The sequence below is a fragment of the Daphnia carinata genome, chromosome 4 (genome assembly GCF_022539665.2).
Source record: "Daphnia carinata strain CSIRO-1 chromosome 4, CSIRO_AGI_Dcar_HiC_V3, whole genome shotgun sequence".
Lineage (NCBI taxonomy): Eukaryota > Metazoa > Arthropoda > Branchiopoda > Diplostraca > Daphniidae > Daphnia > Daphnia carinata.
This window is the reverse complement of record NC_081334.1, coordinates 3,538,829-3,564,926: the sequence shown is the minus strand read 5'-3', so window position 1 is coordinate 3,564,926 and position 26,098 is coordinate 3,538,829. Positions and strand designations below refer to the sequence as shown.

Sequence of the window (26,098 nt, the reverse complement as noted above, 5' to 3'; positions counted from 1 at the left end):
CCGTCTTCGCCTCGCCCGTCGTCCCTTCTTCGCCTCGTGGTCGCGCCGTCTTCGCCTCGCCCGTCGCCCCGCCTTCGCCTCGTGGTCACGCCGTCATCGCCTCCCCTATCGCCCCTTCGTCACCTCATGGTCGCCTGGTCTTCGTGGTATGGTTGTGTTTTGTTTTATGTTGTATTATGTTTTGCAAATTAACACGTTGGCTGCCACCCACCCACTTTGATCCCCTTTTTTTTGTAGCTTGACAGGGACGGGCCGCGCTGTTCTGCTCCATGGTTTACCTGCCATGGGGTGGAGCAGCGCCACTGCCCAAGATTGGCCGAATGGCCCAAAGGCAATGCACCATAGGGAATCCCTTGAACGAGACGGCGATGTAGACCTGGGGTGTGCATTCCCGTAAAGGTCTCGTCGTCGTTTCAGCCCGGCCCACCCGGCCCCCTTGGTCGCTATCCCTTTGATAGCGACAGTAGCGATTGTAGATAGGTGGCATGGCAGCCAACGTGTTAGTTTAAGTGTATTTGTGTATGTATTGTATGTTGTGTACTGTATCTTGAAATGTATGTAATAGTGGTGGATATGTGGGTGGAAGGAGGGACAATAAAAACGACTTTACAGTATTTACTTTTGTATTTTTATTTAGCTACACATTAACTGACATGGGGATCGAACCCTAGTATTCAAGCGTGACAACCACATGCTTTACCATTATTCCAACCATGAACATATAAACAATTAATGTGCATTCAATAATAAGCTAATGGGAATTGCAAATCAAAATATAGGTATCACAATCCTAAAGAATATTAATAAGAACAGCTATGCCATAACAGTAGCATGCTGGCCTGTGAAGCAAGAAGTCTGTGGTTCAAGTCCCAGTGTAGTCAAATGGATTGGAAGGTTGAAAACAATAAGGATGAAATTGGCAACCTAAATTTAAAAAAGTTGATAAATGTAATGTGTGAACACAGCTAACACAGACAATGAAAGAAACAAATTTTGCAAAAAATATTTTCTAAAAAAAATTTTATTGACAATTCTCTGCACACTACTATTATTTTTGCAACTTTAAAAAGGCACAATAGCCCTTTCAAAAGTTGCCGTCAACCCAGGCAGGGGGAGACACTGCCTTGTTGACCCACCGGGGAGATTACCCGGTGATTGGCTAAGAGAAGCCGGAAGAAGAGCTGAAGATTTGGAACATTTTTACAGGAGCGATTAACCTTTAGTTCGGATTTGTGGGTAGCCACGTCGCCCTCCGTGAACACATCATCGGACTAAGCGGCACCCCACGTCCCCTTTCCGGCCAGAGCCCTCCAAACCTCGGTATATGTTGTTTTTATATATACCGTACAGTAGGGGCATGACCCCCTACGGGCTTATTATGAGTCAAGGGGAAACGGGGCTTCAGAAAAGAAGGGAGCCCAGATATGCACTTCAATTTTTTTAATATCAAATACCGTCTGGGGAATCCGAATTAAGTATAGAAATGTCATGTCATCCATCCAATCAATACAATTTATTCAGTGTCTTGCCCCAACCAAGAATCTTTTCAGATCCAATGTTACTATTAACCTATATTGAGAAAAGAAAAACAACACCGTTAAACACATCAATTGTTGATAATGGAATTTACATGACTCATAGATTCAACTTCTGGTGGAAGCTTGGGAAAGGACATACAAATTGCAGATTAACTTCATTGTATAAGGCTCTTGAATGATAAACTAGCACCTGTAGAATGTTGCATTGTTGATAGTTGTGTTCCCAGTACATGAAAATCCTTTCCTATTGGATAAAATTTTTTTTGGTAGATAAGACCTGGTTGGCAAAAAGGAGGAGAAATTCTTCGTCATGAGTTCAAAATTATTTGAAGAAATATCCTTTCATACCTTAAGAGTCCATGTATGATGTTCATCTCTGCAATAGCAGCAAAATTAAAATATCTTTAGGGCCATTCAAGTACCCAGTTTCCCCAACACTCTGAACGTAAAGGACAAGTTGTTCTTTAGACAGAGAAGCAGAATTATTTGAGGCTTCTAGCTGTGACAGAACTATAAAGGATTGCTGTTGTACTGGATTCATTAACACAAGATGGTACTTCTCATTAGGCAATTTGCATTACTGTATTAATTTACCTCACACCTTACGGTAATGCACTCTCAGTGTTTTTTCATCTGTAGGCTCACTCTTCCATCCTGTAACACTTCCAGACTTGATTTGATCCCCCGTTAAAATCTGTGAATGCAAAATAATAGCATTAAAAATACTTTTTCGATAGACAAAAAACTGAAAAGTACCTAATCCATGTTTCATGTTGAACTTGTGCCATTTCTGGGTTTCTGTACCACATCCATTTTCGGCCCAAATACGGTCCCACAATTGTTCAGTTCCTTCACTGCATGAGCTTATTACTAACGATTCTTTTAGAGCAGCACTAACAGAATTTAAATTTAACACACTGTCAGGTGGTGGACTGAATAACTAAACAATAAATAATTGTTTTTTAAAATTCTATACATATTTTGAATTCTTATTTGAAAACTTTAGGTACCTGGCTGTGTTCGCCTAATGCCAACTCATCCTCACATTCAGTTAGGGATGAGTTTTGAAAAACCTCCGTCACTGTTTGGAAACTGTTCAGTTCCAATTTGTTCTTTTCCCCTAGCTGAGCTTGAAGACTCAAAATTTGAGCTACAAAACACGAATGAATAAAAGCAAATAAATAGAATCATTACGTGTTAGGCCTACGATCCTTAGCTTTGTTATCTAATATTTTGTGTTGTTCCAATAACTGGGCCTGCAGCTTCATAATTTGGTCTAATAAACAATAATTAATAATTGAAAACCAATATAATAATGTTTATACTTACCATTTTTTTGTTTTATTATCTTATCCATTTTTCAATTGTTCCTCCAGCCACGCGTTGTTCTCAGCATGGCCTACTATAATCACGGCCTCAATTAACTGCGCCTAAAACGAAATACAATTAACTAACAAAGAATTGAAATGAGTGGGAAAAACAATGGAAAGTGGAACCTAGCGCCGCGCTGGCCAGTTTACTATAGGAAAGGATTATGCTGGATTCGAACACGGGTCTCCCGACTGAAAGTTACCCATTACACCAAAGTTTTGATAGTTAAGAAAAAAGCCTCCTTTACCATTCAGAAAAAAGTCGGGGAAATCGGAATGGGTGGAATTGGAGTTTTTTTTTTAGTTTTAGGCGAGGGGGTATTTTTTTTTTGTGTAAAACGGTTCTGCCATATATTGATACAATTAACTCAAATTGCTTACATGCCTGTAATAACACACAAAAAAAAAAAAAATTTTTTTTTTCCGCCATTTTTTTTTTATGTAAAACGGATTGCCATATTGCCATAGTTTTACACAAAAAAAAAAAAATAAAAATTTCGGCGGTTTTTTCTTTTTATAACTATGGCCATCTATCGGCCGGCTTCCTATTTAATTTTCTAAATACAACTTTACGTATTTTAGCCATGTAAATATATCATTTTTAAATTAATAACTTAATTTCATTAAAATAGAACTATACAATAATTCCTTTGTTATATTCTACTTACTTAACTTAATTATTATTACTATTAACTATTAACTTTTCAATTTGAACTGCATTTTGCAGCAATGATAGTAATAGCAATAATTGCTTGTTTTAGGTATAAACAATATGTTTGAGTAATATAAAGTCATTCTTGTGTATTATTTTCACACCTCAACAAACAATAACGACTTTATATTACTCAAACATATTATTTATACCTAAAACAAGCAATCATTCTAATTGTTATTAGAACGGTTTGAGTAATATAAAGTCGTTTTCGGTTGTTGCGGTGTGAAAATAATACACAATAACAACTCTATATTACTTAAACATTATACTTAAAACACGTAATCATTCTAATTGTTATTAGAAATACATTCATTATACTTACTGCAGTACAAAATGGATAGTTAATAGTTAATAGTAATAATAATAAATTTAAGTAAGTAGAATATAACAAAGGAATTATTGTATAGTTCTATATTAATGAAATTAAGTTATTAATTAAAAAATAATATATTTACATGGCTAAAATACGTAAAGTTGTATTTAGAAAATTAAATAGGAAGCCGGCCGATAGATGGCCATAGTTGTAAAAAAGAAAAAAACCGACGAATTTTTTTTTTTTTTTGTGTAAAACGGATTGCCATAGAGAACAGGAGTTATCTATCAAAAAGTGGGTTAAATGGTGTACATGAACGTTATCTAGCGGCCTGAATGTGCACCTACATGTCCATCTCCCAATTATTTTTCCCTTGAAGACTGAATGAGGTGCTAAACTTTGTTCATCGATTTAGAAACATAGTAAAAAGACATAAGGTTATTACCCAAGTGCTTTTTGAATACGAATTCATATTGTTGTAATGGAGAGGGAACTGAGTCCTCAAAATACAGAGAAACTAGTCCAATTTCAGGTGAGAAATCAGTATTTATTGCTTACAATTGTGTCAAAAATAAAGCTTTGTTTACTCACGTTTCTTGGACGGCAAACAGGAGTTATCTGGAATTGATAACCTAAACAGATGTATAGAAATTCTGGAAAGGCACAACTGGGATGTAGAGACAGCTATACATGATCACCTGGGCCTTGATCCCAGAGAAGTGACCCAACCTGTCAGAGAATTGCCTGTCTTTCCTCTACAGAATGGGCAAATTACTATCAACAGACCTGTCAGGCAACAGAGCTTACACAGACCACAGCCAGTAGACTCAATCTTTCAGAGGATAATGACTTTTTTCTCGAACACTTTCTTTGATGACAACATGGGTCTTTGGCCTTCTGGAACAAACCAAAGACCATATGGGTTTACAGGATGGCTGCTGTTCATCTCATCCCTGCCTTTGAGAGTTATTATGGTTACCGTTTACCAGTTTACTCATTTTGTCTTCAGGATCATCAGACCAGAACATCGTCCAGGTATTACTGTTCTGCTCTATATATGTTGGGATTTCACCTGATTATTGTCTCTACTGAAATAGCTGTGACAGACCCAACAGGAAATGTTGTATCTTTTATCCAAGAGTATAATCAAACATTTGGTGATCCACACCCAACATTCTATCCGGGAACCTATAGTCAGGTTCTTAATGAAGCTAAAAAGGAACTTAAGTTCTTGTTGGTATACCTGCATTGCAAGGACCACCAAGATACAAACAAATTTTGTCGCCAAACACTTTGCAATCCTGAAGTCATAGAATTTATCAATGGAAATTGTCTAATGTGGGCATGCAGTGTTGATAGTTTAGAAGGCTACCGTGTCTCGCAGGCCCTTCGCGAGAATACCTATCCATTTCTGGCCCTTGTTGTCCAACGAGAGTTTCGCATGACCATCGTAGGCAGGCAAGTAGTTTTTTTCTTAGTTCCAAATTAGAATTGACGGCGTCTTTCTGTGAATTCATAACTGTTGCTTTTCTCACAGGATCGAAGGCTTTGTTGAACCTGAAGGCCTCTTACAACGTTTACGAACAATTATTTCAGATAACGAAGCTTTTCTTGTGGCTGCCAGAGCTGACCGTGAAGAACGAAGTTTTACTCAAGCTCTGAGACAAGAGCAAGACGTTGCTTATCTCGAGTCGTTACGTGCTGACCAAGAAAAAGAAGAGAAGAAGCGACGAGAGCGTCTGCTTGAAGAAGAACGTCTTAGGGAAATCAGAGAGCTGGAACTTGCCGAGGAACGCAAGAAAGAGGTAATTTTCTTAAAATACTGTTACTTTACCTGGATTAAGTTCAACGAATTATGGTAGGAAATGATTAAAAAAAAGCAAGATGCGATAATGCAAGTACCACCAGAACCTGCTGCGGATGAGACAGGTATTTGCCGTATTTTAATTCGGTTACCACAAGGGCAAAAACTCGAACGACGCTTCCATCGAACTATACACACACTCAAAGTATTTTCGCCGCAAAACTACTCGCAGTTTCCAGTTTTCAACTGATCTTTGTTTTCCGTAGGACTTGTACTATTTCATTTTATCCCATCCGGATTCGCCCTACCAGTTTGAAATGGCTACTTCGTTCCCCAAACGGACTTTACCTTGGCAACCGGGCATGGAGATTACACCAACGTTGGCGGAGGTGGGTCTCGGGGCATCAGAGGCTCTTCTCGTCTTAGATTTGGATGCTTGACAATAATACTGTAAAAGGTAAACAGGTGTACCAATTATGCTCTAAATTTACTGTGTTGACCCGTTGCAAAGTCCCCATCAAAATTTAAGATTACAAAGAAAAATTAAAGAATTTCCATATATATTTCTGTTAATTTCCTTAATTTGTGACCCAAAAGCCAGAAAAATACCGGCAAAACAACGCAGAGCAACACCTGACATGCCCCAGCTGTTTTGTTTACCTATTGAATAAATTTTCATATAAATGTCTAGGACAAAAGGATTTTGAACAAAAGAAACGAGAAGCTTAAGTGGATATAAGGAAAAAGGACGGCTGTACCCAACCTATCAAGGACAATAATTATGTAAAAAATCAAATTGAAGGAAACCACTGGGGGAAAGGGGGGGGGGAGGTTTAGGGATGTAGGAGTTAGGGCCCTCCTACAAAACATAAAATGTCTTCATTAATTTCCCTCAATTTCTGGAAAGGTTTGGTTTCACAAGGACAGACACGCACACAAACACACACACACAATAATTTATGAAGGAGAAAAAAAAATTTAAGAGGGAAAATGAAAGTAACAAAGAGCCATCTGTCTTAACTACAGACCAGGAAAAAAACCAGAGATTCTCGTAGAATTTACAAGTTGCGGATTAAAGCATCGGGAATAGGTGTATACTCGATTCGATTTAACGTGTTATTACGTTAGACCGAACTTACCTTAGACTAGTGAACAGATTCAGTACCGATCGTGTTTCCTAAAAAATTAAGATCAAGGTAAAGCTCAAGTTTTTAAATCGAATCCGACAAGGCTACTGAAATATAATTTACCTTTTGCGATCGGGTTTTGTTGAAAACGCTCCAGAACCTTAACGTCTCGTCGCCTGCTCCCGTTACTATGGACTCTCCATCGGGCGACATTGCCAGGTACAGAACACGATAGGAATGACCCGTAAGTTGCGCCACCTGAGCCAGGCTCGGATACTTCCAGATAAGGATCTGATTTTGCGAGTAGCCATGGGTACTCACCTTAAAAAAAATATTACAAAATAAAATGTGATAGGCTACTTGGCAAGGACAAATGAGTTCAAACTTACCAGCTCGGACGAATGCTTAGACCAAGCTAAATTGCACACTTGGGATCCCGTATCGACATATTGCATAGGCTGCCCGGTAAGCGTGTTCCAAAAACGGATGCACCGATCAGCGGTACCTCCACCACTGGCTAAAACTCCATGATGATGCGGCGACCAAGCGATAGCTGTTCAAAATACGATAGTCAGGTTACATCCTCAATAGATAAGCGATTGACAACGAGTTACCTTTTACGGCAGCCAAATGCTCGGTAAAAGTCTGCAATGGCGCAACAGAGTGAAGGCCCCAAACAAATAGCCTGTTGTCGTTTCCACCGGAAGCTAAGAGTTGGTTGTCGGGTGACCACTTGAGGCCGCAGACTTCTTGCCGATGCCCAGAGAGCCTGCGTTGCGCGATCGATGGCGGAGTGCGAATGTCTCTCTGCAAAATAAGGCGATCTCGACTACCAGAGGCGAGAAGATCTCCGTTCCACGCTAGTGCGCCTACGCGCGCCGTATGCCCCTCTAGCGTGTGAATCCGCTTACCGGCCGTTACATCCCAAACTTGGACCGTGCCGCGATGCGTTCCCACCGATACCAAGTGGCCTCGCTCCGCCCAGGCCACTGAAGTCACACTATCCCCTTCCGGTGCCAAATCGCACAGCCGAGTAACCTAACAACAGCAATGACGATAAGATAAATTTTCCCAGATGAAATTTTATCCTGCAAGACGAACTTGGCTTGTTGCAGCTGCCCAGAGATATACGCATGCGCCTAATCCAACACTAAGCACGTTCTGCGAAGACCAATCTACTAGATTTAAGTAGAAATCATCTTGTAGTTCAGGAGCATCGAGGACCTGGTGTTAAAATTGTAATTAGTCGAACGTACAATATAAATTACGCATCACACGATTGTTACTTTAAAAGGCACTTTGGCAATTTTTCTTGCTGCTTTTCGCGGTGATTGTAGCAGTTTTTGGCTTGCAGGACTCAACGGCGAAAGGGAATAAGGTTGACTGACTCGATTCTCCGGTTTTAACGGACTATCGTACTGGATAACATTTTTAAAAAATTAATAAGAAATTTAATTGAAAAAGAAATATATATATAATAACGTACGTGAAACACTCGTCGCTTTTTGTTTTGTAAATCTCGGGGATCCTCAATACCACTATTCAACACTTCGTTCTCTAAAATTGAACGAAACAAACTACGATCGCGGCCTGCGGCGTCACTTGCAACTGGCGGCCCTTCTCGATTTCGAATACTTGATGACGTGGGGCTCAGTTCTTCTTTCATATGGAAGGCAACCTGCCAATTATTTCCCGCCCGAGTAGGTACTAGACGATCACCGATATTGCGAGTTGAATTAGGTCGGTTCTTCGTTGGCTAATTATTTCGCAACGTTAAAATCAATTATATTAAACATATTGAGAGATCAGAATTACTGAGATAAGTGCTGAGGTCGTTGTAACTGTTGAAGGACCGGCTGTTAGTTCCATTGTCCGCCGGAGGCGTCGATCGTAACTGGATTCTAACATTTGTGTTCCGTTGTTGTGCTTTGAAAGAGAGGAAAAATAGAAATGTGACTTCACCGAAACAGGTGCTCGGATTACGAGAAAGCAACACGTGCAGCAGCACGGGCCATTCGTCTAATACAGCGCGGTAGATCCAAAAACGAACAATATGAATTGTAGTTTCATGTCTCACAATGGGTACGCTATGATCCATGAAAGTTCTTTTTTTTCCAACTTTTGACAACTATTTCCCCCCACCACAAACAACAATGAAGAACTCTCAGGTGTATATAAATGAAAAACATTTCCTGCAGCCAAATTCTCTCCCCACCCAACCCTCTTAGTCAAATAGGTTGTATCCTGTCAGCAGATGCATCCTGGTACCCTGCTTTGAACATCTGCCTTCATAAAAATGTTCAATTTGCAAATCTAATTAAGCTAGTGGTTTGATTCAAATCTGACACAATCTGAGACATTGCAACACGAACCTCAATCAGAAACAGATGAAAACTGACACAACAGGAAGGTGTCGGATGAAAGCACAAGTTACTCAAGTGGGCAAACAGCAAATGAATCAAGCAATTTCAAGAGAAATATTAAAACACTTAATCTTTTCTTACAAAATGTAGTAAAGCGAAAAAACTCATGGATAGCTGACGTTCTGCTGTAAATCATTTCTGTAACACTGTCCTGGAATGCCTCACTAACTTCCTCATTCGAACAGTTGAATCAACAACAGAAATTTTAGGCACTTACCTGCTAAGTTGAGAAGCAGGATACAGTATCACTTGTGATTTGCACTAAGTTGATAACTTGGTATTCAAGCAGATGTTAAAACACACGTCTTGCCGCGGAAAACTCCCAGCCTGGAATGATAAACAAAATTCAGTATCAACGATACGAAAACAGAAAACATACTGATGAGAAAAACATCGATGACGAATGTTTCTTTTTCTTTTTTTTTTTTTTTTTCAAGGCAAGACTCCACCCCCTTAGTGAGGACAAACAAGTATTTTTCGTTTTTACACATAATTTGTTGTGTCTCTACTATAATAGTGAAATACGGATGATTACCTTTTAAAAGCACTTCATTTATACAAACATTTTGATTAAAACATTTCCCGAAAATCACATAGGGAAGCGAAAACAACTAGAAAACTACTACTAAAATGTAGCAACGGTTAAATTTTTGTTGTCTACAAAGATGGCGCATCGCGGCGTTGCCACGTTAACATAAAGAAGACATGGAAAACTGCTTCCCCTCCCACCCTTTCGAAGCCCCCATTTCCCGTCTCGTTTTCAGACATTCAAATGCCATCGTTTGAACCGATTGGCCTTCAACAGTCATTAATTTGAACTGTGGATAGACGAGACGGGCCAGCTTCCGTATGGTATATAGATCAAAACTGGGATCTATTTCACGATCTCTGTTCGGTTATCAAACCGAACCCGTGATCAAACTGTAGACCTTCAAAATGGTCGTTTTTGAAATGCTTACCACCTTTTGAAGAAAATTGAACCACAAATGAAAATGTGCACATTTTGCTGGTTAATCTTGTAGGAAATCTTTGTATTAGTAAAATTTACAAGATTTACTTACCAATAAGTTACTTCTCAAAAGGAATAGAGAATGTGGTAGAAAAAGGAGTTGGCGAACAAAAGTTGCTCCGGCGGGAACTGCCTTGGATATGTGACCCGCCAAAATGAACAAGTGTCTCTTATAGGCATAAGACGTTACCAACGGCCACTAGGCCGATTTAAAAAATAATTCACGTTGATAAGGTTTAGACAAGTCCAGACTCTGCGCAGTACAGTTGCTTAAGTGCGGGAAAGAGATCAGTCTTGTAGTCCGCACAGTTTAGGTTTTGTGCACTTTGATCAGTTAATTAAGAGACGGAAGTAAATCAATTCTAGAAATTAATATTACATGAGGAGAAATCCATGCACACTTTGAAAATTAAAAAGAAAATTCACAAAATGTGGCTTAGCTTGTAAAAAAAAATTAATTAAAAATAAGCGAAGGACTACTATGAATAGGCAGTGTGCTAATATCTAAAATGGAGGACGTGTTCTCGACAAAAACTGCGTAAAAGGCACCATAAATAAAAACAACTTAACGAAAACGGGTCTAAATCTCGACGACTGTGAGAGGCTCTTTTTTCTTTTTAGAGTCGGCTTCGTAGACACATTTGCGGATTTCCAGGCCAATGGCTCGAGCCAGCGGGGGCGGGACGGCATTACCTACCTGAAAAGAGCAAAAATAATGAAGTCAGTTTTTCTCTCGTTCTTCCCACTAATGGGGTGAAAGCCATAGATCCGGTATTAACCTGTCGATGTTTGTCGGTAATGTTGCCAAAGAAGCGGTACGAATCAGGAAAACCTTGCGAGCGGGCACACTCGCGTACACTGACGACTCGGTGCTGTTCCGGATGCAACACACGGCCCTAGTAAAAAGCAAATAGAAGAAAAAGATAAAGAAACGAAAAATGGGGGACTAGTTTCACTCAGATACGGCCGGATCTACCTGTTTGCCCATGGGCTCGGGGTTGGTAATTGTCGTAGAGAAAAATCCGTCCCATTCGAGACGCCCATACAGTCCGGCCCAATGGTTATGGCGGTTGCCGGTATGCGGAAGACACCACGGAATTAATGTGTTGTGCTGCTTGTCTAATGGATCACACTGACGGCCTTCGGCGCACGAACAGACGCCTCGCATGGCGCCGTTGGATGATCTTCCGTTCTTGTCTTCGTGGGTGTAGCGAAGTTTGACGGTCATGATGCCATCCTTCAGCCTCACTTCGGAATTGGGTAAGTCGCGCCAATCCGAGCCGGGTTTCGACGGAATAAAGGCTATGCGAGCTTCGACAAGAGGCGCCATGTCTTTGCAAATGTGATCGCGAAGGACGCTGGATGCATCCGACTCGGTGCCGCGCATCCATCGCTGGAAATGCGACTGCGGATCGCCTCCGTACGAGATTTCTTCTTGTTTGGCTCCGTTGGCAATCTCGGGCAGATCAGACATGGCGTCACGAACTGTGACGGTGCGATACGGGGCGGAGAAGAGCCAGCGGCAATTGGAGTGAAACTTATCGCGGCCGACGGCCACCGATAGTTGGCAGCCTCGTCGACTGAAAACGTGAGTCGGTTCAGGGTAGAGCGGAAGTTTCTCACCGGGCGCAGCGGCCATAATGAAAGCTCGTCTTCTCGTCTGAGAAACTCCGTAGTTGCCCGCTTGTAGGACTCCGAACGTGCACTGGTAGCCCATGCGTACCAAACAGCGCATCGTCAACTTCAGGACCATGTTCCGCTTGAAGGAAACAAAGTTACGAACGTTTTCCAGGATGAAAAATCGCGGACGATAGAAATCGCAATAACTCAAATAGGAAACAATTAAAGAGTTACGGAAAGCAGAATACTGTCGAGAGTTGAAGCGATTCATGCCGCTGAAACCTTGGCAGGGCGGGCCTCCGCAGAGCAATTCGACACCATCTTTTGGTGGAAGCAATTGTCCATTTTGTTCCAATTGGCCATCAATCGCCATTTTCAGAATAGTGTTGCAATCATCAGTAAAGACGGCGGCATCAGGATTATTAAGCCGGAAGGCTTGAGCGGCTGTAGGCTCACACTCGATAGCCCAGTAGGTCTTAGCCACTCCCGATTGGTGTAGGCCTTCCGACAATCCTCCGCATCCGGCGAAAATGTCCAACGTCTTGAGCGGCTCAATTTTCGGGTATGACGGGTAGAGTGGTTGAGTTGTTTTGGCACTTTTGAGTGACTTTCCACCTTTGCCTTTGGAACTGGAGCCTATTCGCTCAGCTTCAACAGGCGGTGGCTCAAATTCTCGCTCAGCCGGGTTGTAGGCCTTATTGAAATACATGCGATTAGGCCCAGAACGGACAAATTCTTCAATGGGCTCATCAATGGCAGTGCTGCAGACAAGGACACACTTGTCTACAACCTTGGATAATTCCATATTATGGATCTCATCCGACCAGTAGACCAAATTCCAGTCGGAGCGAAAACCTGCATCGCGACCCAAATGAGTGTCTGCTGGGCGATAGATACGCTTAACTTTCAGACAAACTTCGTGGGCATTCAAATTGTTATCTAAAAAAGTAGTAAATAATTAAAAGAATAAAAATATTTAAAAAAATAACATAATTTTTTAAGAATTTAACTTACGGATTATTCCATTGTAAACGATACCAACAACATAGCCAATACAAAACGGGTCGGGTGTGTCATTATTCGACCCTTTGATGTTATCTGTTTTTCGATATTTTTCTGGATAATACTCTTCATCGTAATCATCCCCAAAGCCTTCTTCTTCTTCTGGATCGATTTTTTCCTTTTTCACAATAAGGCCATCCGGACCTCGCATGACGTAAGCACCAGGTTCCAGGAAGACAGCATCACCAACTTTGATGTCCATTTCATGCCAAGCAACGCTATCAAAACCGCCAGAATCCAATTTGTTGCCCAATTTGGCACAGTCGCGTTGGCGGATACGATCCAGACGATCACAGCAGTAACAACCTTTGTTATTGTTTACTACATCCGGAGGTGCGGGTGGATCTTCGAAACGTCCCGTTCGGCCTTGATAGAGATAGCGATACCAAAAGGTAGTATCGGAATGATCGTCTTCTGTTTGGAATAAAGACGGATCATCTGATCCACCTTCTGCTTTCCATTTGATAGGATCCTGCTGCTTGTACTTAACGTTGACTACCTTAACGACAGCAGACAAGAGCAGATCTTCGCAATCTTCAATCAAAACAAGTTCTCTGGGGTCGTCACATGTTTCTCCGAGAACGGTATCAGTTCCACGGCAGAACCATCGGGCATGCAAGAATTGTTCTCCGCTTTTTCCATCTTCCCATAATGCGACAACCTCGGCAATGTACATGGGTATACTGGGGTCATCTGGCTCGATGGTAACGTGACCACCAGCGAAGACGCGCATGTCACCATTCACGATCGCAGCTGAATAGAAAGTTAAGCCGTCGACTACTTTCAGCTCAGGTCCGTCCCATTCAATATCGTAGGCGTGGCGTTTCACTGGCTTCTTGTGGTCAACATCAAGACTCACCACCTCAATTTCCGAATCAAGGACAGCGTCCAGTTCATCATCATCATCGGCTACTTGAACAGCCCTATTTGGACATTTACGTAAAGCGCAACTTTGTTTGCTGCGACCTGAACCGCCAAATTTCACCATGTCTCGACAGAAATTGCATTTACCGCAATCTGTTTGCTGGCAAGCTTCGCAAATACCGCAGCGGGTGCGGCGAGGTGCTGAGGTGGGCCCGAATTTGTCTTCACCTTGATCCATCTGATCGCGAAAGAAGCTCTCGAAGACGTAACCAACTAATGGCGTAGTCGTGGCTTTCGTCCAGTTGGGCCCTTTTTTGGCTTTTGGTTGGCGCCTCTTCTCCAATTTTCGAGTGGCTCTTCTTTTACCAAGAGTAATACCAGATAACTGAATTAATGTGCGCATGCATGGGCTGAGAATAAGTGGTGGTTCGTCTTCCGCTCCGGCAGCGTCGAAGTGGTACACGCGATCACAGACAAATTCAGCATAGCGCAGAAGGGAATCTTCCGAAACACGTGAGCCATTGGGCATCAAAGAATTTTGCAACTTCGTAAGTAGATCTTCATATTCAGCATTGTCTTCCTCGATCAAGAGCTCAATGACGGTCTTGCTGAGGAAGATTTTTTCCTCCAACTCGTTCATTATGGGTTCGTACAACTCTGATGCAGACATCAAATAATAATCGGCATATGACGTGGCGAAACCTGATGAAAGAGATAAATCAAATGTTTTAATTAGTATACAGAACCTAAGAAGTTCCCACTTTCAACTTACACATGATGGCTTTCTCGCCGCCATCGAAGCCACTAATGAACCATTCGTTGATTGGTCCAATTTCTTTTGTCGCAATACCTCCATCCGTGCCAGGATTGTCATTCCAAACAGGTTTAACGTAACCGTACGCATAAAGCAAATGGTTGGCTTCGATTGCACCGCCGTCTAAATGGCACAAATGGCCAGGCTCGTCGTAAATGCCGAATTGAGTTAATTTCAGAATGGGCCTTTGGTCCAACTCTGACATGTATTCTTCTTCACCAGTGAATAAACTCAATGATGGATCAGTGAGAGCTATAATTTCTTCAATGGCATCAGCAGGTGGGCCAGGGAAATATTTCAGGTTTGGATCATCAAATCTTTTGACATAAGACATCAATGACAATTTAAAGAAATATGCAAAATGATAACCCAATACCTTTGACGACACACATGGCATCGGTTGGGATCTTTACGATTGATCCTTTTCTTCTTGGATGGCCTATAGCCACCAATATCAGGCAATTCTAGTTTGGCATGCCTACTAGTAGTTCTTCGCTTCTTTTTTGAGTTGCCAGAGGGAAGGAAATCGTCATCCTCACCAAGGGCTGCAGCATCATCAAAGGCATACCTGACTTTAACTCCTCTTGTTTTTGTTTTCACTTGCTCTATTACTGGCTTAGCTTCTTCTTCCACTGGTGTTGTGTTTCTGCTATTCGAGTCACTGCTGGATTCTTGTTCTGGGTTTGGTGCCACAGGTTCTACTTTAACATTGACTAGATTGCAGGTGGCCTCACCACTATCTACAAGCTCTATTTTCATTTTATGGTATTTAGAGTGTCCTAGAACATCACGAAAACAACCAAATGATGCAGTTTTTGAAAATAGCTAAAGCACCTTATTTTAGAATAACGAACATTTCTAGATTTCTAATGACGTTTGCAGAGTAACATACGTCCCTTTGCAGATAATTACACTACAGACTTACGTATTCAGCAAATGAATGCTCACTGCTGGATCCCAATTTCGGCGGGACTTTCTTTAAAAGCTTGAGTTAAAAAAATGAGTGTATGGATTTCACTTTCAGGGCAAATGGACAATACAGCTTGTGGTCTCAGCTGATTGTTTTTCCCGCCTTCGTTTTTGCTTTTTGGAGAACCACATCACACTACAGCGTTGTGACATGCTTTCGAACAAATTATGAAAAATTTTATTTTTGTTTTTTTCCAATATTTGAACGAATCACTCAAACATTTAATTATTTCTAAATTTCGTTATAACTGTTTAATTATAAAACTATTGTGTGGTTTTTATTACTGGCGAAAGACTAAAACTTCGAGGGTTTTCTGTCCAAAGCGTCAGGGCGAATGAGACCATACTTTTTTACTTTCTTACAAATTTGGCAAACAGTTTTATTAAATTAATTAACCTAATAAAAAAGTTATAGTTATTCTACTTTTGGGGTGAAATATTCGAGTGGCTCTATCTTTTCGTTTTAGTGAGGTAAACGGACGTTCGATCGCTAGCGCCGCATGGTGGCCGGTTACCTTGTACTATTGACTGACGTCAAATCACAGCCAAAGCTTGTGCTACTGTAAGAAATTTAAATGAGATACCATTCTATAATAAGGTTTGTCGTGGTGTTGTTTTGAATGTGCGGGAAACGATGGGGTTTTGCTATTTCGTGCTATGTGATAAAAGGAAAAATCAAAGGAAAACGGAAAATTCTCTCGTAATGTTCTCTCGTAATGTTCTCTCGGGTATACATTGTCGGTAAGCATGCTGTAACTCAGGGCTTGACTCGTTTTAATATTCAATTTTATGACCGGCACTGCTTGAACATAGTGATTAGTTTCTTTGTAATTTTTCTGATCTATGAGTTCTATCTTTCTTGAAAATATGGCATTACTCTAAAAAACCCTTAAACGGTCATAAATTATAAGCTAATGAAATGCAATTACCTTGTTCACTTTTCCTTTTGCTTTCAGGGTCGTAGATGTACCATGATATGAGATGATGGCTTCAGCTCCAAGACATGTTCTCCCCCATATTCAACACAAAATGTGAACCAGTTTGCTTGTCTGGTTTGCTTGGCTTGATAGCTAAACTGAGGAGTATAATATTCATTCAGACACATCTGCATCTTGTTTGAATAACATAAAGCAGACGACATTTTTAGTGTCATGACCCCCATTACGGCTATCGGGAAATCTTCCCCAAATTGTGGTTGAATGAGCCGTATTTTCTTGGATTTCTTAAAGATTTTTCCCCTTGTGTGATAAGAGACGCGGCGCTGTGTTTAACTGTTCATCCTGAGGGAGTCTATTTGTCCTTTATGGGAAAAATTACTCCGTTTACGACAGACTCTCTACTGCCCCGCGAAGAGAAGGGCCTCACAGCTTTCACATTACTACCCATGAGATGTTTACGATTAAAAGCCTATCTCCTCTCTTTCCAATTTCTTAACCCCTAACCGAAATGTTTTCTTTTTTTATCGAAAACTCTAGCCTGAAAAAACAAAATTACCATTTTCTTTTACAAGTCCTGCATTTCTCCTAATAGAATTAAAATGTGCTAGCAGCTGTATCCACAACTCCAAGTTAAGTATCTAATATGACAAACTGCTAGAGACGGTGGTTGGCTTTCTCTTCCGCTTCCCCCAACAGGGGCCAACTTTGACTGTCACAGCAAACAAGGGCGTTTCTAACTCTGCACTTAAACTTGAGACGACTTGCCTAAGTCGGAAACATGCATAATCGATGCTTTGTGACGAAGCAGCGTCTAGTTGTATCCGGATGGCCCTCCTCTGTTGTCCAAAGTAACTTGAGCGTGAGATAATTCCTTCGCGAAAAACCGTGTGTATTGTTACATGGCAACGTGGTTGTGCGGTGAGCATGAATTCGATCTCTCTTTTTACAGTTTGCAATCGCGAAAGCTGTAAGTTAATGTTAAAGAGCAATTGTGAATGTTGTATCGGGTGGCTGTTGCACTAAATAATAATAATACGTTTGACAAAAAACGAAAGGCACCTAAATGTGTGATCACGGGGGCGTTATGGTTATAAACAAAGCCAGTTATTTATATTACTTTGAATTTGTCAATAGTTCTTAACTAATTTAAAATAGTCTGCTGGGTTGTGGTTGGCAGTGGCATCTCATTTATGCGTGCAGTAAATTTCGTTATTACCAATCAAAGAGGATGTAGTAGTCACTTGTTAGCCGAAGGTGGTTCAAGATCATCTACTAATTCAATATCTCCTTTATGTTGAGGCAAAAATTCTGAATTGTCCCGGGAAGACATTTTGAAAAGCCTGGAGACGTAGAGCGCCTGTTTTGTTTTTTTGGCAATTCAAACAGACAGAAAACGGAGATGGTTAGATTTCACAGCAGCCATATGTTGTAGATAAGAAAAGCTGATACCGTTAAGGAAGCAGCGATGGCGCCGATGAGGAATCCCGACAACACGTCGCTCCTTAAAAAATGACGCAAGCGCCGGTTTTTATGTTTACTTGTACAAATTTTAATAGACAAGTGTTTGCATTTGCTAAGCTTCTCACCAGTGATGTTTGTAGTCGGAAACGCGTGTAAGGCCAGTATACCAAGAAAGCAACAATGCAGAGATCTGGATGGTGGGTCGGAGCAATTTTGAGCCAGACCAGTTCATCCTGCGCTGGAGATACAAAGCCAAAAACAGCATCGTGTAAGCCGAAAAGGAAGCATGGCCAGATGGGAAAGACAATCTAAAATGCAGATGACGAACAGGGGGGGGAGAGTTATAAATGTTCAGGAAAGTATCAGGGACTATTTAAATGAAGCGTGAAAAAAACCAAACAAAAATCTCATTTTGAAAAGAGAAACAAATAAGAATTATTTTTAGGTTGCGCTGGCTATTACCTAGATTCTCGGACGAGATCTTCGTCACTACCCGTACATTTGTAATTGGTGATGTACGTGTGTGGCGCGTTCGACGAGCACAATTCCGCTAGGTTTTCCGGCTGACAGACGGCAATAAAATGGGGACTATAAAAAAAAAAGTTTTTTTTTTTGAAATAGGACATCGTTAAAATAAAATGGGATTATTTCAGGAGAAAGGAAAAATGGCAAAGTTCCATTTTCTTACCGGAGGCGACCGATGGTATATTTGCCAAAATCTGTTACTAGCTGAGAGCAGGCTGCACCGAAGAGGAAGATGGCTACCAGGTGAATGATTTCGGCAATCACCGATGGAATTCGAATTGACGATGAAAGATTGATTGTGGAGCAACTGTTTTGTCTGCTCAAATTTTTAGACTTTGAGTTGTGTCTCCAACGAACCACTTCCACAATGAACATCTGTTTGAATTCAAAAAAGAAAGCCAAATGAAACACAATTATCAAACACAACCAAATTTGGCTTGTCGCTGACGGTTAGATCGATCCATCGAGCGAACGTTCCTCGATACTAACAAAAAAGACGATAGACAAAGCATCCGCCACAAACGGAGAAGAAGACAAGCTTCCAATCAAGATAATTGTGTTTGATAGATGAAAGCCATATAAGTAAGTAGCGAAGAAGGAAGAAGAAAAAAAAAAAGCAGTTAAGTGCGATCGATCGATCCAGCCAAACAACAGCAGCCACAAAGCCAAAAATAAATAAAAATAAAATAGAGGATTCTTTCACTCATCCCCCAGTCGTCTGGTTTCTTTTTTCTGAATGTTATTATTATACCGATGCGATGGGCAGGCCGAGCCCGAAACAGTAGAGCATAACGTTGGTGACAGTTGAGTTCTTGAAAGGATAGCGAATGGAATTGTCATCACAGTAGAATCCTCGCTGGAACGGCTCGGCGAGCAGGTGCAAAAGTAGGACGGGCAACCAAACTGTTGTATATGTGAGTTATACGAAATGTATAATTGTTTTTCCAGACCCAGGATGTCGTCATTAATCTCAGTTCTTTCAACCACACCGACATCTCCAGCTGCCGTTTAAAAGTGTGTGTTCCACCTCACTCTTTCTCGAAATACCATTAAAAAGTATAGAGATAAAAATAAAAATAAACTACCCACTAAAGAATAAAGCCATGCTTCAACCACACGGGACGAAACAGATAAAAAATGTGTAATTAAATGTTAATTGACTTTTTCTTTTTTTTTTTTTTGGTAGAAGGAGTAAGTTCCAGTAGATTTCCAGTATTGGTTTTGTTTTTTCATGCGCCAGGTAGATATTAATGAGCGGACGATGAAAAAGTGTTCAAAATTGTTTCCATTCCGGACCATACCGTCACTATCGGACCAATATATCCGACTCCACCGACGAGTTTACGAGATAGAGAGGAATCCAGGTACGGGTAGCGGATGTCCGGGTCATCGCAGAAGAAGCCCCGAAGCGGCGTACTCCAAGCTTTCTCCGGGATCAGCGGAAGGCCCACGAAGACTGATGTTCATGTCAGTCATCAACCCCCACAATATCAACAAAAACTAATGGAGATGGAATTTTTCTGACACATACACATACACACACACACGCTAACCTTCCATTTTTCTTTACTCATTAGGTATAACTACACACGCCCAGTATTTCAAAGAAACGTATCGTGTACGTGATGACTAATGTTTATATCTTTATTAGCTAAACGTAAGTTTCTTTCAACATTCTTACGGCTAATGTGAAATGTTTAATAAAAATTGATTGTAGCTTAAAAGACGGTGACGCTGCAGGTATGTTGAAAGTCTTTGACGTATATCGCCGTTGTTGCGCAATGAAAAATTAAGATTCCGCAATGAGTCATTCCTACACGTTAGAATCCAATTACCAGTTCACAAAGTTTAGAAAGCGGAAAAGACTATGTCGTGGTGACAAAAAATATTGTTTCAATTAGGAAGTCCATTGACTTTGAAAAAGCGATTGAAAACATGTATCGGATAAAAATCACCGACAAACAAGTTTTCGCTGTACAAAATTTTGAAAAAAAATTGGATTCGGCTACATACGATTGGTATTTTCCGGTTTTTCTCCCCCAACGAAAAAAAAGGAAAAACAGACGGTGGTGAGATAAATATGTAGCTCGGGGCTAAAAGTCGCGTTAAAATTTGAAAAAGCGTGTGCAGCACTCGAAAAAAAAAACGAAAATCATCTTGTAGCATTGAGCACGTAGGCGCGAGCGAAACGGCTTTCAATGCCAGTCCGAATATGGCACAAACAGTGCATAACTTAATTCCGAGAAAGAGGCAGGCGTGAAAACTCCACACGTAACAAAATATAGACGGCCATAAAAATGTTTTTAATACCAGAGATGTCGGCTGATTTTAATCTAACGTAAACACGATAGAAAGACATACGTTACCAATGGCGAGGCAGATAAAGTCAATGACCACTTGGCGAATGAGTGCGGTAGGAGCCATGTCACTTAAATCACAACACGTTGATTCTCAACAATAACAATAACAATTAAATAACGAGACGGGTTCAAAGTAAAGGCTAATCTTTAATGATTGCAACACGGCAAATCAGAAGTAACGCCGAACAACTATTGCACTGTGTTTGACGAGCAGCTGTGATGCTTGTTGGTATGCCGACAGCACGAACGCGTTTAACTATTTGGGCTTGCTCGGCCTTCACTTTTGTTCGCTCCCTGACGTCAGCGAGGTTGCCGTATTGTTTAAAAAATTTTATGGATGACAGTTGCCTCTGCGCCGTAGTCGATGAATATCTAAAATACGAGTCTCATAAATAATCGGTACTTTTTCTTGGCTATTATTATGCTAAAGTGAATGGCATAGGATTCTTTCCTATTCTTAATGCCAGTCGTTCGACGGGCTTTGAAGAGCAGACATTTTGCCACTTTTTCTCTTAGGAAACGTTTCAAGACACCAACTTATTTTTCTTTCTTAGTGGTAGAAGTTTTCGAAACGGACCAGCCACTTCTCTTCTGTTTAGAATTTCTTTTTTTTACTGCTGGCACCCGGCTGTCATCACGACCGACCCATTTTTGGAACGATTTAGTTGATTGAAATAAAAAGACAAGGACATACATTCTCCATTTTTTGTTGTCTGCTTTATTATTTGCCTTACGAATTTTTATTTCATGCATATTTTGTTAAAGACGGAAAAACAATTTTTTTTTTTATTTTTCTTGCTTCTTTTTTTTTGGTTTTTTTCTTTTAATCCGGGTTTATCATACATACAAATACACGGAAAGGCGCGCTCTCTCCGACCATACAACCGCTTTTTCTTATCTCGCCACAGTCATCTTATTTTTTTTCTTTTAGCGTTGAAACGTGGACTTGTGTATCATATCGGGAAATTCTGATTTTTAATCTTCTTTTCATTATATGGTAGGCCTAAATGGTATACTCAAATACGCGGATGACGAGGAAAAAAAATAGGGAACAGCTGACAGAGACTAGGATGAGTGCAAAACACAATGTAAAGGGGGAAATTATCGGCAAGTGTATGTGAGTATGGTATATAAAAACTAAACGCATGTAACTTATTTTTAAAACAGGAGCAAAAAAAAAAGCACAGGCCACGTGCGTAGAGAAAACCGGTTCAATAAATATTACAAAGAAAAGAAAAGACCTTGGCAAAAAAGTTTGACAAAAACACGAAAATTTAGAATAGTGATATTGGTAGATGGGACAAAATGATTTTTTTTGCTTGAGATTTTTTTCTTATTGTTTATACCGTGAAAGCCTAATTCTAAATTTCTTCTTCTATGCTGATAGTTTGAGAAAACAACAAGATTTTTTTTTTCTATTTCGCTCTTTGGATAGGTAGGACGCCTTGGGTAACTTTTTGCCCTTTTAATTTCGACTGGGTGAAAACGGAACAAAAAACAAATCTCGGTTGATATTTTTAGCATAAACAAGACCTCCTTTGCTTCGTCGTATTGCTAGAAGAGCGACCGAAAGTAGGGTAGAGCAGGGTAGGAATACGGATGTGTAGGCAAACGTAAAAAAAAAAAAATGCGTGGTGAAAAGAAAATGAGAGAAAGCGATTAGTTCGACCGATGATACTAATGGGCAGAAGAGTGAAAAATAAGAGGGACGAGAAACATACGACGTGTTGTTTACGTTTGGGCAGTCAAAAAGGCTATGTGTAAATCAATCAAGAGCGACTGGGCAGCAACGCGCTATACGACCTATGAGATGTTCCTTTGGTTTGAAATTGAGAAAAAAGAATTAACAAGAGCAAGATAGATTACGTCTTACCAGTACCGAAAAAAATGGACAAGAAAAATGAGATTTTATGAGAACTTTTTTTGGAGGGGGGAAGGAGGAGATGACATTATTGGTGATCGATTAACCAGTGATCGTTAAGCTTAGAGCTCGCTGATTGGTACTCCTAATTAGGGGAGATGGGCGACTGGCTGCTAGACTGGCTGTAGAGGTAGTGGAGGGGAATGTGCAACAGCTCCACCAACTCGGGTAGACGCGGCTCGTTGTCCGAATTGATGAAACCGTGCCGGATGAGGAAGTCTAACGTCGTCGGGCAACTGGTCGTCTTGTAGTCGGGTGTAAAGATTCGTTCCATCACCTGATTGACGGGCACCAGCTCGAAGATGTCCACTTCACCGTCAGAGTTGTGCGGAACAAAGTCGGCTGGCAACTCTAAATCGTAGACAAATTCCGTATTGGGAAAGAGACCCCGTTCGCTTTCAAAGTAGAACCTGAATAATTCAACAACAATGAATGAACGAGTTCGTCTAAATTGGACAAAAATGCTATGACATACGAAACAGATCCTGCTGATCTGAGGTTAGCCAGCAAATGGGCAGGAATTGATGCTTCTTCCTCCGCCTCTTTTAACGCTGTATCCAGGACAGAATGACCAACCGATAAACCGCCTGCTACCATGTTATCCCACTTTCCCGGCCAGGTGGGCTTCGTAAGAGCTCGTCGTTGAAGCCAAAGGGACATGCCTAGTTGAGGATGACGTGTGTATCCGTTTATCTCTACGCCGTACTGACGGACACCGAAAAGGCCTGGTGAATCGAAAGTCATCCATCATTCTAGCGTCATAGCTCTATTTATAAACCACTTACATGCCGCAGAGCGATCCATTTTGAGAAGGGGAGGATCGGCAAATCCAGTTCTGACTTCGTAGCACTAATGAAATGCACAGCGTGATGATAATGAAATTAATGATCGTATAATGAAGCAACTACCTCGTTTCGCCAACCCTTTAGTGTAACGAAGAGACGTTCTTCTTTCCACTGGGTTAGAACGTGGTTAATTCTGGCACTTCGCTCTTCGTATGTCTTTAACGAGGGATGCATTGACACCATTCCCGAGGAATCCATGTGGAAGACGTCGGGATACCTGCAAGCAGCTTCTACCACCCTGGCCTGCATCACACCCACTTGCTTGCCGCAGACTAGAAAAGGTCTGCATCTCTGAAGATCACCTGAAGAAAAATGACCAGGATTAGAAATGTTTAATGACTGGGAAAACATTGCATGTAAACTTACCGTTGAAATAAAAGCAGTTGAACTTTCTGGCGAGATTCATGAATTTAGACATTGGAGATTCTCCGTTGATTGCGACTGAAGGACAAGAATTCTCACAAAATGTTCTGGCAGGCTGGAGGCCAAAGCTGAGCGGGGTGCAAGCTAGTTTGCTGTGCCCAATATTGCTGGGGGAAAACGCACCCAGAGAGAGGAAGGTCACTTTAGATTCAGTCAAACACAGAGGAGGGCTGTGGCATTCCACACCATTGCCATCCTCGGTCAAACTGTTGGCATCGCTCTGGAAAGATGAATTGACGGAAGCCTCAGATCGAGAAGCAGGAGTTGCAAGGGATAAGCCAACCTCAGATGTACCTAAAAGATGAGCCTCTCCTCGGCTTAAAAGCATTTCAAACCGACCAAGCGATTCGTTCCTAGACAAACGACTCCGAATGCGAAAGAAAAAAACGACTAAAACCTTTGTCGAGAGAGATACTAGTTTTCAAATGAAAGGAAACAAGATATTCTGTGGAATTTTAAGTAATCGGAAGCCACGTTAAATGACGTAACGAGTTTCAACAAAATTCGTTTCTTCGGCGGAACGAAGAAGACCAAACTGCTGTGCGATATTGACCGCTTCAGTGTAAAATGTCGACTGCTCTTAGCTAACAAAAATGACAACTACACGCAGTCACACGCCATACACACCAACCGGACAACACCGAGATAACACACCCCCCAAAACGAAAAACGTAAAAAAGGCTCCTTGACTCCTTGTTGTTAGTGAATTACCAGCGTTGCCTAATTTATTTATGGAAGAAAATTAACTTTTTTCGTTTCCATTGCATGTGAAAAAGGATCGTAAAATCTTGGTTGCATGAGTGAATTATAGCAATGTACGAATAATCTAACGGCACCTTGTTAAAAAAAAGAAGTTTGCTTGGATTGATCAATAATCGCGATTACAAACTTTTTCGATCCATCAACTCTTGCTGCAAGTGCGAACAGAATTTCCACGAAATAGTCAGTGACGTCAATATCGATTATTTAATCAATAACAAAAAAATATTAGAAATTGAAATATCTAAACTTGTTGAATATTATTCAACTTTCTCTACGTTATCGTTTTGTAATTTGCAATGAACACTTCAGTGAATGTTACAATCCTTACACCGATAAAGAAACATTTTATCCAGATACCAATCCTTTTCGCAATACGATTGGATAGCCATGAGGTCAACATTAGAAGAATTACCATTGGTTAAAAGGTTACCACGCCGATGTCTGATAATCGATTCACTCGTGCAGGCCTTCGTACAGACTTATCTTACGTGGACATTTGCCGCTGCGGTATGGAGTGTAACACATCTTGATTGGAAGCCGGCTTGCTTCGCCTAAGCTGGATTACGGTTGCCGGGTAAAGAAATGGTGGCACATCCTTGAATAATGTATTGCTTTTTATAGGGATTACATTTCTCTTTGCTACGACTGACTACTATATCCTTCCTTCCTCCTTCCTGTCAAACTACGTTGGTGTTTAGAAAGCTATTGCTTTTACATGAGTTAGTGCAGCGTCGAGTCCCAAATATGACAAAGTTTAGTCTTCGAAGAAAGTACTGGCACAGTGCACTCGAATCCGAAATGATTCCTTACCTAACGCATCAGGCACTCTTTGTCATTCATTTGCATGTTTACAGCAGTGCCATGTTTATAGAATATTTCAACGACATCTATTTTTAAACTACGCAAAGCGTTAACTTTGAATTTACATAGCAAAAAAATCAGGTATGGCAAAGAAAACAGTAATACATTTTCCTTTGAGTTAAAACACTTAAAAGATCTGCACCGATTGCTCAGCCGACGACGCGCAATGCAGACATTGCGGTCCATATGATCGTGAGCCTCTATCGCTTGCTCGGTATTCCCATCCTAGAGGGTGTAAAAAAACGGAAGGAAGGGGAAACACATATCTGCACACAGCTGCGGAGCTTATCGATCCGCGGTTGGCTCCCATAGAGCTGGGGTTCAGTCACGCCCGACGACTTTAGCTCTTTTCTTTTTCCTACAAAAAAAAAAAA

At 40.9% G+C, this 26,098-nt stretch overlaps 5 protein-coding genes and 2 long non-coding RNA genes across 9 annotated transcripts; 2 read left to right on the top strand and 5 right to left on the bottom strand.

Annotated features, from left to right (window-relative positions):
* Positions 1 to 2,121: 2,121 nt before the first annotated feature.
* LOC130694368 (uncharacterized) lies at positions 2,122 to 2,797 on the bottom strand. Its single transcript, XR_009001995.2, has 3 exons — positions 2,549 to 2,797; positions 2,295 to 2,478; positions 2,122 to 2,232 (listed from the first exon to the last, which is right to left on the bottom strand). It is a non-coding gene; the product is annotated as an uncharacterized LOC130694368 (long non-coding RNA).
* Positions 2,798 to 4,305: 1,508 nt separating this feature from the next.
* Positions 4,306 to 6,301, top strand: LOC130694334 (FAS-associated factor 2-like). The gene is made up of 6 exons (XM_057517404.2): positions 4,306 to 4,468; positions 4,548 to 4,971; positions 5,034 to 5,394; positions 5,474 to 5,741; positions 5,799 to 5,945; positions 6,007 to 6,301. Exons 1-6 carry the CDS (start codon positions 4,418 to 4,420, stop codon positions 6,178 to 6,180), a joined length of 1,425 nt encoding a protein of 474 aa, XP_057373387.1. The 5' UTR covers positions 4,306 to 4,417; the 3' UTR covers positions 6,181 to 6,301.
* Positions 6,209 to 9,980, bottom strand: LOC130695169 (fizzy-related protein homolog). Its single transcript, XM_059495018.1, has 10 exons — positions 9,826 to 9,980; positions 9,508 to 9,617; positions 8,683 to 8,793; positions 8,354 to 8,623; positions 8,154 to 8,285; positions 7,969 to 8,091; positions 7,482 to 7,905; positions 7,257 to 7,420; positions 6,991 to 7,188; positions 6,209 to 6,917 (listed from the first exon to the last, which is right to left on the bottom strand). Exons 3-10 carry the CDS (start codon positions 8,773 to 8,775, stop codon positions 6,876 to 6,878), a joined length of 1,446 nt encoding a protein of 481 aa, XP_059351001.1. The 5' UTR covers positions 8,776 to 8,793; positions 9,508 to 9,617; positions 9,826 to 9,980; the 3' UTR covers positions 6,209 to 6,875.
* Positions 9,981 to 10,655: 675 nt separating this feature from the next.
* On the bottom strand, positions 10,656 to 15,714 carry LOC130694324 (DNA (cytosine-5)-methyltransferase 1-like). 2 transcript variants are annotated; one of them, XM_057517391.2, is made up of 7 exons: positions 15,585 to 15,714; positions 15,036 to 15,438; positions 14,618 to 14,976; positions 12,934 to 14,547; positions 11,276 to 12,858; positions 11,079 to 11,195; positions 10,656 to 10,996 (listed from the first exon to the last, which is right to left on the bottom strand). In XM_057517391.2, the coding sequence occupies exons 2-7, from the start codon at positions 15,416 to 15,418 to the stop codon at positions 10,880 to 10,882; spliced, it is 4,173 nt and encodes a 1,390-aa protein (XP_057373374.1). In that variant the 5' UTR covers positions 15,419 to 15,438; positions 15,585 to 15,714; the 3' UTR covers positions 10,656 to 10,879. The 2 variants fall into 2 exon arrangements, with proteins under 2 accessions (XP_057373374.1, XP_057373375.1); XM_057517392.2 differs by having other exon boundaries at positions 15,036 to 15,669.
* Positions 15,715 to 16,172: 458 nt separating this feature from the next.
* On the top strand, positions 16,173 to 17,712 carry LOC130694374 (uncharacterized). Its single transcript, XR_009002001.2, has 2 exons — positions 16,173 to 16,369; positions 16,585 to 17,712. It is a non-coding gene; the product is annotated as an uncharacterized LOC130694374 (long non-coding RNA).
* LOC130694345 (putative phosphatidate phosphatase) lies at positions 17,439 to 21,161 on the bottom strand. 2 transcript variants are annotated; one of them, XM_057517417.2, is made up of 7 exons: positions 20,919 to 21,161; positions 19,854 to 20,008; positions 18,716 to 18,927; positions 18,490 to 18,615; positions 18,153 to 18,335; positions 18,016 to 18,067; positions 17,439 to 17,923 (listed from the first exon to the last, which is right to left on the bottom strand). In XM_057517417.2, the coding sequence occupies exons 1-7, from the start codon at positions 20,974 to 20,976 to the stop codon at positions 17,804 to 17,806; spliced, it is 906 nt and encodes a 301-aa protein (XP_057373400.1). In that variant the 5' UTR covers positions 20,977 to 21,161; the 3' UTR covers positions 17,439 to 17,803. The 2 variants fall into 2 exon arrangements, with proteins under 2 accessions (XP_057373400.1, XP_057373401.1); XM_057517418.2 differs by lacking the exon at positions 19,854 to 20,008 and adding an exon at positions 19,304 to 19,455.
* A 1,681-nt stretch (positions 21,162 to 22,842) lies between these two features.
* On the bottom strand, positions 22,843 to 24,800 carry LOC130694337 (uncharacterized). The gene is made up of 5 exons (XM_057517407.2): positions 24,045 to 24,800; positions 23,742 to 23,980; positions 23,619 to 23,682; positions 23,309 to 23,558; positions 22,843 to 23,243 (listed from the first exon to the last, which is right to left on the bottom strand). The coding sequence occupies exons 1-5, from the start codon at positions 24,427 to 24,429 to the stop codon at positions 22,919 to 22,921; spliced, it is 1,263 nt and encodes a 420-aa protein (XP_057373390.1). The 5' UTR covers positions 24,430 to 24,800; the 3' UTR covers positions 22,843 to 22,918.
* Positions 24,801 to 26,098: the final 1,298 nt, after the last annotated feature.

Bases quoted from the DNA above. Each gene is read 5' to 3' on its own strand.
- LOC130694334 (XM_057517404.2), top strand. From the start codon at position 4,418: ATGGAGAGGGAACTGAGTCCTCAAAATACAGAGAAACTAGTCCAATTT. The intron at 4,972-5,033 runs GTATTACTGTTC...CTACTGAAATAG, and splicing joins CAGACCAGAACATCGTCCAG to CTGTGACAGACCCAACAGGA. The intron at 5,742-5,798 runs GTAATTTTCTTA...GAATTATGGTAG, and splicing joins CCGAGGAACGCAAGAAAGAG to GAAATGATTAAAAAAAAGCA.
- LOC130695169 (XM_059495018.1), bottom strand. From the start codon at position 8,775: ATGTTAGAATCCAGTTACGATCGACGCCTCCGGCGGACAATGGAACTA. The intron at 8,092-8,153 runs GTAACAATCGTG...TTTTAACACCAG, and splicing joins TTGCCAAAGTGCCTTTTAAA to GTCCTCGATGCTCCTGAACT. The intron at 6,918-6,990 runs GTAAATTATATT...TTAATTTTTTAG, and splicing joins ACAAAACCCGATCGCAAAAG to GAAACACGATCGGTACTGAA.
- LOC130694324 (XM_057517391.2), bottom strand. From the start codon at position 15,418: ATGAAAATAGAGCTTGTAGATAGTGGTGAGGCCACCTGCAATCTAGTC. The intron at 14,548-14,617 runs GTAAGTTGAAAG...CTCTTTCATCAG, and splicing joins CGGCGAGAAAGCCATCATGT to GTTTCGCCACGTCATATGCC. The intron at 10,997-11,078 runs GTTAATACCGGA...TGCTCTTTTCAG, and splicing joins TTACCGACAAACATCGACAG to GTAGGTAATGCCGTCCCGCC.
- LOC130694345 (XM_057517417.2), bottom strand. From the start codon at position 20,976: ATGGCTCCTACCGCACTCATTCGCCAAGTGGTCATTGACTTTATCTGC. The intron at 18,928-19,853 runs GTATGGTCCGGA...GAATTCAAACAG, and splicing joins ATATTGGTCCGATAGTGACG to ATGTTCATTGTGGAAGTGGT. The intron at 18,068-18,152 runs GTGAGAAGCTTA...TCATTTTTTAAG, and splicing joins TCCGACTACAAACATCACTG to GAGCGACGTGTTGTCGGGAT.
- LOC130694337 (XM_057517407.2), bottom strand. From the start codon at position 24,429: ATGCTTTTAAGCCGAGGAGAGGCTCATCTTTTAGGTACATCTGAGGTT. The intron at 23,559-23,618 runs GTAAGTGGTTTA...TCGATTCACCAG, and splicing joins AATGGATCGCTCTGCGGCAT to GCCTTTTCGGTGTCCGTCAG. The intron at 23,244-23,308 runs GTATGTCATAGC...TGAATTATTCAG, and splicing joins AGATCAGCAGGATCTGTTTC to GTTCTACTTTGAAAGCGAAC.